This window comes from Taudactylus pleione, unplaced genomic scaffold (assembly GCF_031769625.1).
Source record: "Taudactylus pleione unplaced genomic scaffold, aTauple2 ptg000867l, whole genome shotgun sequence".
NCBI lineage: Eukaryota > Metazoa > Chordata > Amphibia > Anura > Myobatrachidae > Taudactylus > Taudactylus pleione.
In genome coordinates this window covers 944,352-958,472 of record NW_028285269.1, presented here as the reverse complement: position 1 = coordinate 958,472, position 14,121 = coordinate 944,352, and the positions used below count along the sequence as shown (strand labels likewise).

The 14,121-nt window shown below is 51.7% G+C and overlaps 1 protein-coding gene across 2 annotated transcripts in view; it reads left to right on the top strand.

The window, feature by feature from the left end:
- Positions 1–14,121, top strand: part of LOC148474224 (tRNA wybutosine-synthesizing protein 4-like) — a 289,412-nt gene that overhangs the window by 82,776 nt on the left and 192,515 nt on the right. For both annotated transcript variants that reach the window (XR_015872909.1, XM_088458915.1), the window contains exon 4: positions 4,702–4,783. Coding sequence is in view for 1 of the 2 variants with exons in the window: in XM_088458915.1 (XP_088315041.1) it covers positions 4,702–4,783 (82 nt within the window). In the remaining variant the exon portion in view is untranslated. The remainder of the gene's footprint in view (positions 1–4,701; positions 4,784–14,121) is intronic.

Here is a 14,121-nt window from a genome sequence, read left to right as displayed (position 1 = left end):
TGCGCGAGACCCGGATAGCGACGGGGAAGCCTTCGCTCCGGGTCTCGCTACAAAGGGGGTGTACTGTTGATGTTGAGTTACAGCACGCCCCCTTTGGTGGGCGGGCCGGAGGCGTGTCTGCCCAGACGGAGGCGTTCCCATGGGAACGCCTACCGTCTGGGGCTGGCCCCACTGTCATCACAAGTGATGTCAGTGGGAGTGCTTTTGGCTCTGATAGAGCCAAAAACACTCGGGCTTGCGGCAAGGAGACCCTACCGCAAGGGTCTCGTTGCAAGCCCGATGGTCGCGATGGTCTTGACCATCGCGACCATCATCATGGACGCTCGCATAAGCTGTGGGTGGTAACCCATAGCTATGCGAGCGTCCAAGAGGCCGCAACATTAAAAAACAAAAAAACAAAAACGCTCTGATTGAGAGCGGGCGCTCGTTCAGAGCGTCTGGCTCTGAATCAGGCCCTCAGTGGCGACTTTGCTGATAATGCAGATGACAGTAATGATGAATTTCTCCCTGATTATTTTGTGGGTACCAGTTTGGAAGACTGCAGGAGGGACGTGATGTCTTGTCACGGGTGACAGGAGCTTGAAGTGGCCAAGGCTTCCTCCATGGAAAACTACTCCACCTCAAAGCCCATGTTGTGTCAGTCCAGATCCTTATCGGGAAAGATTATGGTTTGAGTGTGTATATAAAAAAGAACTGCCAATGGTGCGAGAGGCCATTCTCAAGCATTGTGTTGCACATGGAAGCCAATCGCCACAATAAGCCTTAGGCGGTGAGAGCACTGAGCTTTCCTAAGTGCTTGAGGGAAAGGTATCTGCAGCTGATTTGCAACTGAAGAAACTGCCTATAATGCCAGGGTTCTTGGTGAGGGCAGCAGTGTTCTAGTTCCATGCAAGCAGTCAGTCAAATCCGCTACTTCCCAAAACTTATTGCACTGTGTCCATTGTCGAGGCCTGTTTTCCAGATTATACCTGTGGCGACTTGGAGCTGCCCGCTTCAAAAAGGTGATGACAATACCCAAAACTGGTAGGACCAGGGTCCACTTCCAGTGTGTTTATGCCACACCCATCATGGGCACCAGCTTCTAGAAGGTGTTGAATTACATTATTCAAAATGACATCATACCCATGATAAAGGGTGACCATAGCATCATGCAGTTATGTTAGCACCTCTATAACCGGCTCAGTTTGGATGTCAGCAAGCACAAGTACAGGTATCCTCACTGACCCTGAAGGTGGGCCATAGCTTGGAAAATATCTCATGCATGGTCAAGTGTCAGACACTGCTTGGGGTGGTGTCCTGACACTGGAGAGCACACGGGGCTATTGGAAACTATACAAGGTAAGGTGGAGCTAGCTGCTCTCAACTGCTGCCCTGAAGACCCTGGAAGAGATAAAATGGAACATCACCCTCCTACCCTACACCATGCACCTGTGTCTTGATGACAGGTTTCCTGAGTACATTAATGGTTCGCCTACTTTCCCCCGAAACAATTGTTGCCACAGGCCAAGGCCACCATCATACCGCTTATCCTCTTCAAACAGAGGAGGGATGGCAAGGTCTCCTCAAGATACAGCGATCGTCCTTTTACGTCCTGGAACACTGCCAAACTTGCAGGGCAAAATTACGCTAGCAGTGTCACAGCTGGAAAGATGCTCTGTCAACACTTATCAAAATACCTGGGAATAGAGGCAGGAACGTTCCCATCTTGTTATACCCATGTATGCAGTGGTCGATGGAGCTCCTTACCAAGAAGCGGGCAGAGTGCAGTGTCACCCACGACAATGTCTACATGTTTGCAAGGCTAGTCTCCTCGTCACACCTTAGAGGATCCAACTGCATATATCTCTATACTTGGGAGCTTGGGGTCAAGCATCCTGAAGCACTGTCCTCTACCAAGCTCCAGAAGCATGTGGCCATCCTGTCCAGAGTCTTGAACCTCAACAACATGGAGATAGATCAGCTGGCCGATATCCTTGGGCATGATATCCGGGTGCACCAGCAGTATTGTTGTCTCCCAGAAGGTATCCTGCAGTTGGCCAAGATGAGTAATATCTGCATGACCCGCAAGCAAGGGAGATTATAAAAAGTTCAAGGACCACAGACTGGAAGAGATCTCCAATGATCCAAATGATAGGTATCATGAGTCCACACCTGATAGATGGTTCCAGGGACTGACAGTCTAAGCAGGTTAATGTGAATGGACTCTCCATCCATCTCTTTATTTCCAGAACTGATCGAGTTGGTGAATGACAACTCCAAAGATGAACCAGAGAGACAAGCTGGCACTGTGCTTGTGAAGGTCAGTGCTGGAGAAGTAGGCAGCATGATGGTGATGGAGGGAAAAGCACCCATGGCTCCCAAAGGTGAGTGCGACTGTTAAACCATCGGTATCCATTGGCTGATGGTGGCATTGCGGATGTCTGACCTTTCCTCTCCAACATAGGTGATCGCATAGGTGACAAGAATAAACCGTGGTCCAGTGGAAGTGAAAGCCATAGAGAGACATAGGCTGCTGCTCATCTCCTGCAAGGTGTCGGGCATGAAGGATTGTGATGTGTTTTTCAGGGAAGAAACGCATGCACTAAAGGCTCGCAACTGGCTTTTGGTCAAGTTCTACATAAAGAACTGAATAACAGCTGTAATGAGAGAGTCTGGTTTGAATAAAAAATGTTTCATCCCACCTGGACATCCTTTGTTTGGTTCAGCCCCAAAATCAGCAAAGCTTTGGATGTCCTCAAAGGGTCCTATACCTAAATTTGTCCCCTAAAAGTGGAGGCATCTCTGGTCCTTGGCTATCTCACGCATCTATACAGGGTGAAGTGGGCATTGGCCTGCTGTTTATGCTGTTTGGGTGTTAGTAAAAACAGAGTCCCAGACATGTGTAACGATGAGGTCATTAAAACAAGTATATGTGTTTGTACATATGGTAGAGAATATAGATTGTAAGCTCCACTGGAGCAGGGATTGGTCAATGGACAAATATTTTCTGTATAGCACTGCGGACTATGTGTGTGCTATATAAATATGTAGTAAATAAATAAAATACCTCACTGTCTGTTCTCCATGGTCTCCACGACAACTCACTGCCCGATCTCCATTATGCTGCACTGCATGGTCTCCACAACAACTCACAGCCTGTTCTCCACGATGCCACATTGTCTGGTCTCCACGACAACTCACTGCCTGATCTCCATGATGCCGCACTGCATGATCTCCACAACAACTCACTGTCCGATCTCCATGATGCCACATTGTCTGGTCTCCATGACAACTCACTGTCCGATCTCCATGATGCCACATTGTCTGGTCTCCACAATAACTCACGGCCTGTTCTCCATGCTGCCACATTGTCTGGTCTCCATGACAACTCACTGTCCGATCTCCATGATGCCACATTGTATGGTCTCCATGACAACTCACTGTCCGATCTCCATGATGCCGCACTGCATGGTCTCCACGACAACTCACTGCCCGATCTCCATTATGCTGCACTGCATGGTCTCCACAACAACTCACAGCCTGCTCTCCATGATGCCACATTGTCTGGTCTCCATGACAACTCACTGTCCGATCTCCATGATGCCACACTGCATGGGCTCCACGATACATACAGGGTGAAGTGGGCATTGGCCTGCTGTTTATGCTGTTTGGGTGTTAGTAAAAAAAGAGTCCCAGACGTGTACCGATGAGGTCATTAAAACAAGTATTTGTGTTTGTACATGTAGAGAATATAGATTGTAAGCTCCACTGGAGAAGGGATTGGTCAATGGACAAATATTTTCTGTATAGCACTGCGGACTATGTGTGTGCTATATAAATAACTAGTGAATAAATAAAATACCTCACTGTCTGATTTCCATGATGCTGCACTGCATGGTCTCCACAACAACTCACAGCCTGTTCTCCATGATGCCGCACTGCATGGTCTCCACGGCAACTTACTGCCCGATCTCCATGATGCCGCACTGCAGGACTCCACAACAACTCACTGCCCGATCTTCATGATGCCGCACTGCATGGGCTCCACGATAACTTACGGCCTGTTCTCCATGATGCTGCACTGCCTGGTCTCCATTATAACATACGACCCGATCTCCATGATGCCGCACTGCATGGACTCCATGACAACTCACTGCCCGATCTCCATGATGCCGCACTGCATGGGCTCCACGATAACTTACGGCCTGTTCTCCATGATGCCGCACTGCATGAGCTCCACGACAGGGACACAATGCTCTGGTCCTGGACTTCCCTGGTAATGTATGGTTGGTGGCAGCTCCAGAGACGGGACTGCAGTACAGTCCAAAATTCAAGTAGGGGAGTCACACCAGCTGCCAGTGAGTGCCAGCCAGTGATGTTGGGCAGGGTATGAGATCACAGCTGGTGTGACTCCCCTATTTGGATCAGTTGCACTATGCTTTTGTTTTTGCTGTGTTAAAGTAGCCTGTATGTCAGTGGGACCATTTTTCCATTATGATGTTTGAGATTTCTCGATGTCCTATGGATATCTTCGTTACTGTTGCTGGATATTTAATACAATAACAGTGTGCTGAAATTAATTTGCTTTTAATTATCTTTTGAAACCACCATGTAAGTATATCACTTTTACATGTTTGTTTTAGTTCTCCCTTATACCATTCCCAGGAAAGGGATTCTGTCTTTAATATCCAAATATTCACAGAATTTATATTTATCTGACAGGGGATATTGTGTCCGGTCGCAGGCTGTCACACATTGCCTGAGGGAATTTCTGGACGATACCAAGGACTGTAACCGTAGACAGGTGAGTGCTATTGTGAGTGTCTCTGATACCTTCTAGTAACAAGAGATTCATGCACAAAATGAAAGGGGGTTATGGGGCTGATTCTCAGTTGAGTAACTTTGCTGGTTACAGATACAATGCTGGAATGCAAGGGGAGCAAATACATCTATTATTTTCTTCTTCGGGTTCCATAGAGTCCACAGGATCTACCTTGGCGCATTGGATGCAATCCAACTATATACCCCAAACAGCAAAGCTTTGTAGCTCCCAGCATGCACTGGCCATCACACCTGAGGTCTTGTCCTATTTAATAGGCAGGGCCACGGAGGTACGGGCTCCAGCTACAGTGGTGCTTCAGGCTATGGGGTACCCACAGCATATACATCTTATGTGTTTGTCCCCCATGAATCCTTATTGGGTTAATGCTGCTGCTCACTCTAGTCAGAGTATACTGCCATCTTCAGCCTCTCCACAGGTGGAAAGACCAGTGGTAGTATGAAAGCAGGGGCATAAAAGAGGTTCTCAGAGTTCTGGGTCATTCTCAGTGAAAGAGGACCATCAATCCCTGGTGGATGTTCCCTCTCTGTTAAGAGCGGTGAGGTCTGTCCTCAATATTGAGGAGGAGGAGGTTGCACAGACATCTTTAGACGTCAGGCGGTGTCTAAGGATTATTTCCCTCAGTCGGAGCAGTTGACAAATCTCATGTCTGAGGCATGGGTTACTCCTAGCAAGCATTTTCCGGCCACTAGAAATGTGACGTCTCTGTACCCATTTGCACCAGGAGCGTGTAATAAATGGCAAATCCCCCCAAAGAGAAACGCTCATATCACAAGATTGATTAGGAGCGCAACGTTCTGGCAGCAGCCTCTTTAAAGGAGATTATGGATAAGAAACTTGATAGTCATCTGAAATCATTGTTTTCTACTTCAGGGTCCATAGGGGTCCACAGGGTTGACCTTGGGGTATAGCTGGATCTGGATCCATGGGCACCACGCAGTTAAAGCTTTAGCTGCTCCCAGGATGCACCTGGGTCCGTCCTCCTCTATACCCCGCCCCCGAGCCACAGCACCTCAGTTTTAGTTGGTGCCCGGCCGGAGTCGGGTCACCCTGTCGCAGTGGGGCTGCAGGAGCAGCCCCTAAGCTTTATTTTAAAAGAGAATTTTTGTATTTTTTTCTACTTTTTTTGACACTTTTAGAGCGGCAGCATCAGACTGTCCTTTAGGACGTCCACGCTGCCGCTCCATCTCCCCGCTGGTGCCGCGACGCCAGTACAGCTCTGGGGATCGCGGCGGGACCCCAGAGCCTGTACTAGCCGGGCTCTGGGGACTCCCTTGACTGCTGCCGGACGCGACGGGGATCAGGTAAGCCGCGGGTTGCCGCGTGCGGCGGCCCGCGGATACTTTACATGCAGTCAGAAGCCTCCGGTCTCTGGGGACAGACCGGAGGCACTAGCGGCGGCGGCAGGCTCCCCCTCTATAGAGGAATACCCCGCGTGTCCGCTAGACCACCAGGGTAACAGGCTGGTAGCGGGACCGGCAACCCGGGGGTTAATTGCTAGCCAGGGGAGGCAGCCTTCCCTGCCTTGCGGCTCCTCCCCTCAGCTCAGCGTGCCTTTCAACTAGCAGTCTGGCGTCGCTGAGCTGCTCTTATCTCTCGGTCACTCCTCCTCTGAGGTCTCCGGCGGCCATCTTTACTGGCAGGCATCGCAGACTCCCAGGCGGTATCAAGTGGACCGGTCCCCCTGTGTACCTCTCCCCTGCTAAAGGACAGTGTACACAGCGCTATAGCCCTCTCAGACACTGAATCTGGGAAGGTGATTGTAGCGGAAGGTGCAGTGAGTACTAACTTTTCTGCATTGTATGTGACTATTGCTAGTGCTGCCTGTCTGTGACTTATTCTCCTTGCTGTCAGCTTATAACTATCCCTTTCCTTCTCCTACGGCCCGGCAGGTGTGTGGGGGAAGGGCGTTTTTCTGAGACCCTCACTTATATAAATCACGTATTTGTGGGGTCAGTCACATACTGTTGTGTGCTACACAGTTCCATATCTGGGCTGTTGTGTCGCATACTGGTGAGTGCGCGGGTGTTAAAACCGTAATTCCTCTGGTGATACGTATTTCTTGTGATTTACGGTATCATGTCTGATGAGGAGACTGAGCGCTCTGTGGCTCCTGTGCTATTCTCCTGCAGACGCTGTGCTGCTGGAGTTGATGGGGAGGACTTATCTCAGGATGGTCTGTGCGGGCGGTGCCAGCTGGTACCGGGCCCCTCCAACCCCCCTGTGTCACAGGACCCTCCTTGGGCGATGTTTTCAATGGTGCTGGCGTCTATTGCGGACCGGTTATCGGTCCCATCAGCGGTCCCTTCTAGGGCGTTGCCTCAGCCCACCATCCCCCATTCCCCGGGTGTTCCGCAAATATTGCGGTCTCCCCCCGGGGCTCAGACTGTGGGTCCTTACTCGGGACTGCCTGTGTATGTGCAGTCTCACCCAGTGACGCGTCAGTCTGTAGTGCCTTTGCAGAGTTTTGCTCCGACGGCTCCTCCGCCTTGGGTGGATGTTCTCTCCAGCTCCGTACAGAGTTTGGCGGCTTCATCCTCGGCGTTTCAGTCGATGTTGCAAAGTGATGTGCCACCAAGGGCGTCTAAACGTCCGGTTGTGAGTTCACTAGCTGTGCAGTTGTCGGACTCGGAAGTGTCCTCAGATGATGGAGAAATCCATGAGGACTCTGACTCTGATGCCATGGGGCAGGAGGTGGAAGCTAAGTCCTCCATTAATGTTCCAGCCTTAGTTAGGGCGGTGCAGGCTATCCTACATGTTGAGGATGATGCGTCGGCTCCTAGGTCGAAGTTTCCTAATTTTAAAAAGGCCAAGGTGACTTCAACTGTGTTCCCCCTGTCTGATCAATTAACGGATCATATGGCGGCGGCCTGGCAATTACCCAGTAAGAGGTTCCATCCACAGAAGAGGTTGGCGGCGAACTATCCTTTTCCTGAGGCTCATTGCAGGAAATGGGAGACTCCGCCGGCGGTGGATTCCCACGTTACCCGCTTGATCAAAAGCGCGACGCTGCCATTGCCGTCTATCTCCTCTTTGAAGGATCCCACGGACAGGAAGGTGGAGACTTGTTTAAAGTCCATTTACTCTCTTTCCGGGGCGGTGGCTCGCCCGTCCATGGCTATCTCCTGGGTGGCTAAAGCCATTGAGGCCTGGGCCAATGCCTTGGGGGATACCTTTCCTGATGAGGCTCCAGATATCCAGAGAGCGTTAGTGGGACAGATGCGGGATGCAGCTTCCTATATCGGGGAAGCGTCTTTGGATGCCAGCCTGCTCACTTCTAGGGTGTCGGCTGCAGTGGTGTCTGCTCGGCGCTCCCTGTGGCTGAGGTCCTGGAGGGCTGATGCAGATTCAAAAAAGGGTCTGGAGGCCTTGCCTTTTAATGGTGATTTACTATTTGGTCCGGATTTGGACAAAATAGTGGATACTTTGGCTAAGTCCAAGTCGGCTTTCCTCCCTTCGGCCTCTGCGCCGGCTAAAGTGAGGAGCTCTGCCTTTCGGTCCTTTCGGGTTCAGGGTAAGGCCAAGGGCCAGTCCTTCCCGAGACATTCGGCGACCAAGGCCGCACCCAAGCCCAAGAAGCAGGCATGGAGTGCTCTGTGCCCTTCTTCCAAGCAGGAGGATAAGCCTGGTGCCTGATGGGACGGGCCTCTCTCTGGGGGACCCCAGAGTGGGAGGCCGACTTCTCCAGTGTTGGCACAATACCACCACGGATGCCTGGGTTCAAGAAGTAGTCTCTCAGGGGTACGCCCTGTCTTTTCGGTTCAGGCCACCCCACCAGTTTTTCTGCACGAGTCCTTCTCTGGACAAGACCAAAGCTGGCCAGATTCAGGTAGCTATAGAATCCTTGCTACAAGCAGGGGTCATTGTTCCCGTTCCGCAGTCTCAGCGCGGGACGAGGTACTATTCTACTCTGTTTCTGGTACAGAAACCCAATGGTTCTCATCGCCCTATCCTGAATTTGAAGTCTCTGAACAGATTACTCAGAGTTCCCAAGTTCAGGATGGAAACGTTACGTTCCATCATTCTGGCGATGGAACCCGGGGATTATATGGTCTCCCTCGATATCCAGGACGCCTATCTCCATGTGCCCATAGCACCGGCACATCAGCGGTATCTGAGGTTTGCTATCCTGAACCATCACTACCAATTTCGGGCGTTGCCTTTTGGCCTTTCCACGGCTCTGAGGGTGTTCACCAAGGTGATGGCAGTTATGGCTGCCCACCTTCGGGGTCAGGGTCTACGTCTGTTGCCGTACCTGGACAATCTTCTGCTGCTGGCGAGCTCCCCGGAGGTGCTTCTTCGACATCTCCACCTGACCATTGCTTGTCTTCAAGCACACGGGTGGTTGATAAATTGGAAGAAGTCCTCTCTGATTCCATCACAGCGGATGGTTCATTTGGGAGCCCTGCTGGATTCTCGTCAGCAATGGATTTTCCTGACTCCGGAGAAGGTCTCCCTGTAGCTGCAGACACACAGTTGCCTGAGAAGTTGCCGCCTGTCGGTCCATTCGGCTATGAGAGTTCTGGGGTCCATGGTGTCGACATTCGACATGGTGGAATTTGCCCAGTTCCATTCCCGGCCCCTGCAGGGGCTGATTCTATCGGAATGGAACGGATTACCTCACCGGATCCGCTCTCAGATGCTGGTGTTGTCCCCGGAGGTTCGGCAGTCTTTGGCTTGGTGGCTTCAGACAGCGCATCTGGTCGAGGGGCGCCCCTTTTGGATCCCGGACTGGGTCCTGCTCACGACGGATGCCAGTCTCCGGGGTTGGGGGGCAGTGACCGGCTCATTATCGCTTCAGGGTCGTTGGTCCGCGGAAGAAGCACTTCTCCCCATCAACATCCTGGAACTGCGGGCGGCATACAGGGCCCTGCAGTCGTCCGGCCCCGCTCTTCACGGAAGGGCGGTTCAGGTGCAGTCCGACAATGCCACCACGGTGGCGTACATCAACCACCAAGGGGGAACTCACAGTCGGGCAGCAATGTCGGAGGTGTCTCGCATTCTTGCTTGGGCGGAGTGTCACAATTCAGCGATCTCGGCAGTCTTCATTCCCGGAGACCTCAATTGGGAGGCGGACTTCCTCAGCCGTCACGACGTGCATCCCGGGGAATGGTCGCTTCACCCAGAGGTGTTTCAGCTACTCGTGGACAGGTGGGGGCTGCCGGAGCTGGACTTGATGGCCTCCCGTCACAATCACAAGTTGCCCGTTTACGGGTCAAGGACAAGAGACGCAGGCGCCTGTCTGGTAGACGCACTGTCGGTGAAATGGACGTTTCACCTGGCGTATCTGTTTCCTCCGATAACCCTGCTTCCTCGGATTCTGCGGAAATGTAAGCAGGACGGCGGCACGCTCGTGCTGGTAGCTCCGGCGTGGCCCAGACGTCCTTGGTACTCCGATCTGAGGTGCCTCTCCATCGACGCTCCGTACCTTCTCCCTCAGCGTCAGGACCTGTTGTCTCAAGGGCCCTGCCTTTACCCGGATCTGGGTCGGCTGTCTTTGACGGCGTGGCTCTTGAGACAGCCGCCTTGAGGTTTCTCCAGTTCGGTCATTGGTACCATGCTCAGGGCACGCAAGCCTGCTTCAGCACGGATTTATCACAGGGTGTGGCACACTTACTTTCAGTGGTGTGAGTCCAGACATTATGATCCTCAGGTGTTCCGAGTTTCTAGGATCTTGGAATTTCTTCAATCAGGATTGGACCTCGGCTTACGCCTTGCATCTCTGAAGGTTCATGTGTCCGCCTTGTCCGTGTGGTTTCAACGGCGGATTGCAATACTGCCGGATGTTCACACCTTTTTCCAGGGTGTTCTCAGGATCCAGCCTCCCTTTGTGCCTCCTGTGGCTCCTTGGGACTTGGCGGTGGTTCTACGGGTCCTGCAGGGTCCTCCGTTTGAGCCTCTTGAGTCGGTGGAGCTCAAGTGGCTGACATTTAAGACTGTTTTTCTCCTGGCAATTGCTTCGGCCAGGAGGATGTCTGAATTGGGGGCGCTTTCCTGTCGCCCTCCTTTCCTGATTTTTCACCAGGACAGAGCGGTGCTCCGCACTCGTCCTGAGTTTTTGCCCAAAGTGGTCTCGAAGTTTCACATTAATCAGGAACTTGTTGTGCCAGCTTTTCAGTCCCCTGATCTTTCAGCTGGTGAGACTTCCTTAGATGTGGTCCGGGCGCTTAGAATTTATGTGGACCGGACGGCTTCGGTTAGGAAGTCTGATTCCTTGTTTATCCTCTTTGGTTTTCACAAGAGGGGTTGGCCTGCCAACAAACAAACGTTAGCCCGTTGGCTTCGTTCCGTTATTTGTGAGGCTTATGCACAGGAGGGTTTACCTGTGCCAGCCTCTGTTAAGGCTCATTCCACTCGTTCTGTGGGTCCCTCTTGGGCTGCTAGACGTGGCGCCTCTGCTGTTCAGCTGTGTAAGGCGGCCACTTGGTCTTCAATTCAAACGTTTTTGAGGTTCTATGCGTTTGACACCTTCGCCTCTCAGTTTGCATCCTTTGGGCGCCGGGTGCTCCTTTCAGCACAGGAGCGTCCCCGCCCTTAGTTGAACTGCTTTGGGACATCCCCAAGGTCAACCCTGTGGACCCCTATGGACCCTGAAGTAGAAAACAAGAGATATGGTAAGAACTTACCTTTTGTTATCTCTGTTTCTACGAAGTCCATAGGGTCCACAGGGCGCCCGCCCTGACGCACCTGGTTTCAAATGGGCTGTGTGGCTGGTCACCGGTTTTCCATCTCCCATTTCTGTGAGTATGGTTTCTTGTGTGTTCCAGTCTTCCTTCTCTCTGTTTAGTCTCCTCCTCCGGCCTTGGCTGCTTACCAACTGAGGTGCTGTGGCTCGGGGGCGGGGTATAAAGGAGGACGGACCCAGGCGCATCCTGGGAGCAGCTAAAGCTTTAACTGCGTGGTGCCCATGGATCCAGATCCAGCTATACCCCAAGGTCAACCCTGTGGACCCTATGGACTTCGTAGAAACAGATAACAAAGGTAAGTTCTTAGCATATCTCTTGTTTTCTCTGTCTGGGGCCATTACCAGGCCAGCTATGGCTGTAGCTTGGGTGGCCAAGGCTATGTAAGATTGGACGAAGTCTCTACGGGAGACTATAGTCGACCCAACAAAAGAGCAGCAGTATCTTTTGGACCAGATGCAGGAACCTGGCTATGTATTTGGGGGAAGCTGGCATTGACGCAGGTATCCTAGGGTCTCGGCTAACTCAGTGGCAGCCCGAAGAACCCTTTGGCTAAAAAACTGGAAGGCAGATCCAGGATCTAAAAAGGCTCTAGAATCTTTGCCTTTCACAGGCAAATTACTGTTTGTTTAGATGACATAATTGCCTCGTTGGCAGCACCCTGGTTTGCTGAGTTACCATCTACGTCTGCTTTTAAAAGGCATTCGTCGTCTCGCTCCTTTCGGCCACAGAATAGGATGAAAAAAATGTCCTCGGCCAGAAAGAGGCAGTCTCATCAAAAGCAGCCCAGGAAGTCTTTGTCAACCAAGCGCCCTGCTTGGTAAGCCTACTGTCTGATGGGGCGGGCCTCCCTTTGGAGGATGTCAGGGTTGGAGGCTGACTGTTACAGTTCTCCCAGGTTTTCGGTTTATCGGCAACATTTTCAGTTTCAGGCTCTACCCTTCGGTCTGGCTACAGCCCCTCGGGTATTTACAAAGATAATGCCAGTCATGACGGCTCGTCTCAGAAGACAGGGAATCAGGACACTGCCATATCTAGACGACCTCCTGATACTGGCTCAGTCTCCGGAGATGTTACAATGCCATCTACGGATGACTATTGTTTGCCTACAGGAGCACGGCTGGGTGATCAACTGGAAGAAATCTTTGCTTTTACCAACTCAGCGGATGGTGCACTTAGGGGCGTTGCTGGATTCTCTGGAACAGAGGTTCTATCTGCCAGAGGACAAGATTGTAGCACTACAGTCTCGTGTGCGGAACTTCTTGTGCAAGCAAATAGTGTGGAACAGAGGTTCTTTCTGCCAGAGGACAAGATTGTAGCACTACAGTCTCGTGTGCGGAACTTCTTGTGCAAGCAAATAGTGTCAGTTCACTTTGCTATGCAGATACTGGGCTCCTTGCTGGCCACATTCAACATGGTGGTGTATGCCCAGTTCCACTCCAAGCCCCTACAGCTGTGGTTCCTGGCCCAGTGGGACAGTCAATATCATCGGATAAAGCATCAGCTGATTTGTATCTCACCAGAGGTTCGACTCTCCCTGGCTTGGTGGTTAGATACCACTCACTTAGACAAGGGTCGTCCCTTATGGGTCCCGTAATGGGTACTCCTAACCACGGACGCAAGTCTGCGAGGGTGGGGAGCAGTGGGTCAGCACACATTTCAGGGAAGGTGGACAGACCAGGAAAGTCATCTACCAATAAATATATTGGAGCTTCGGGCAGTGCACAGGGCACTTCTTCTGGCGCAGGAACTTCTTCAGGGCAGGCGTGTCCAGGTTCAGTCCGACAATGCGACAGCGGTGGCCAACATAAACCATCAAGGAGGCACACGAAGTCCGGCAGCTATGATGTAAGTGGCAAGGATTCTGCTGTGGGCAGAGGGCCATCTTCCAGCGATCTTTCATCCCAGGTATGCTCAACTAACTGGGAAGCGGACATCCTAAGTCGCCAGGACATACACGCCGGAGAATGGGCTCTTCATCCGTATGGGTTCAAATTCCTGGTGGACAGGTGGGGGTTACCAGACGTAGATCTTATGGAATCACGTCACAACCACAAGGTCCCCAGGTATGGGTCCAGAACGAGTGACCCGTCAGCCGCCTTCGTAGACGCTCTGGCAGTGAGATGGAACTTCAGGTTAGCATACCTGTTTCCTCCAATCTCCCTACTTCCAAGAGTCATCAGAAAATTCAAGCAGGAGGGTGGCAAGATGATACTAATAGCCCCTGCCTGGCCCAGGAGGCATTGGTTCTCCGATCTGAAATGTCTATCTTCCGTTGCCTCTACGGCAGGATCGGTTAATACAGGGTCCATGCCTCTACCAGGATTTGCCTCGGCTGGCTTTGACGGCATGGCTCTTGAAACATCTGTCTTAAAGGCTAGGGGTTTCTCTGCTTCTGTAATTCAAATGATGCTGAGAGTCCCAGTTTCGGCTTTGACAGTGTGGTTTCAGCGTAAGATTGCTCCTCTGTCGGATGTTAGAAGATTCTTTCAGGGGGTTCTTCGGCTGCAACCTCAATTTCTCCCATCGGTGGCACCATGGGATTTGTCTTTGATTCTCAGGGCACTGCAGGTGTATCCCTTTGAACTAGGGGTGAGCGGATTCGGTTCTACTCTGTTC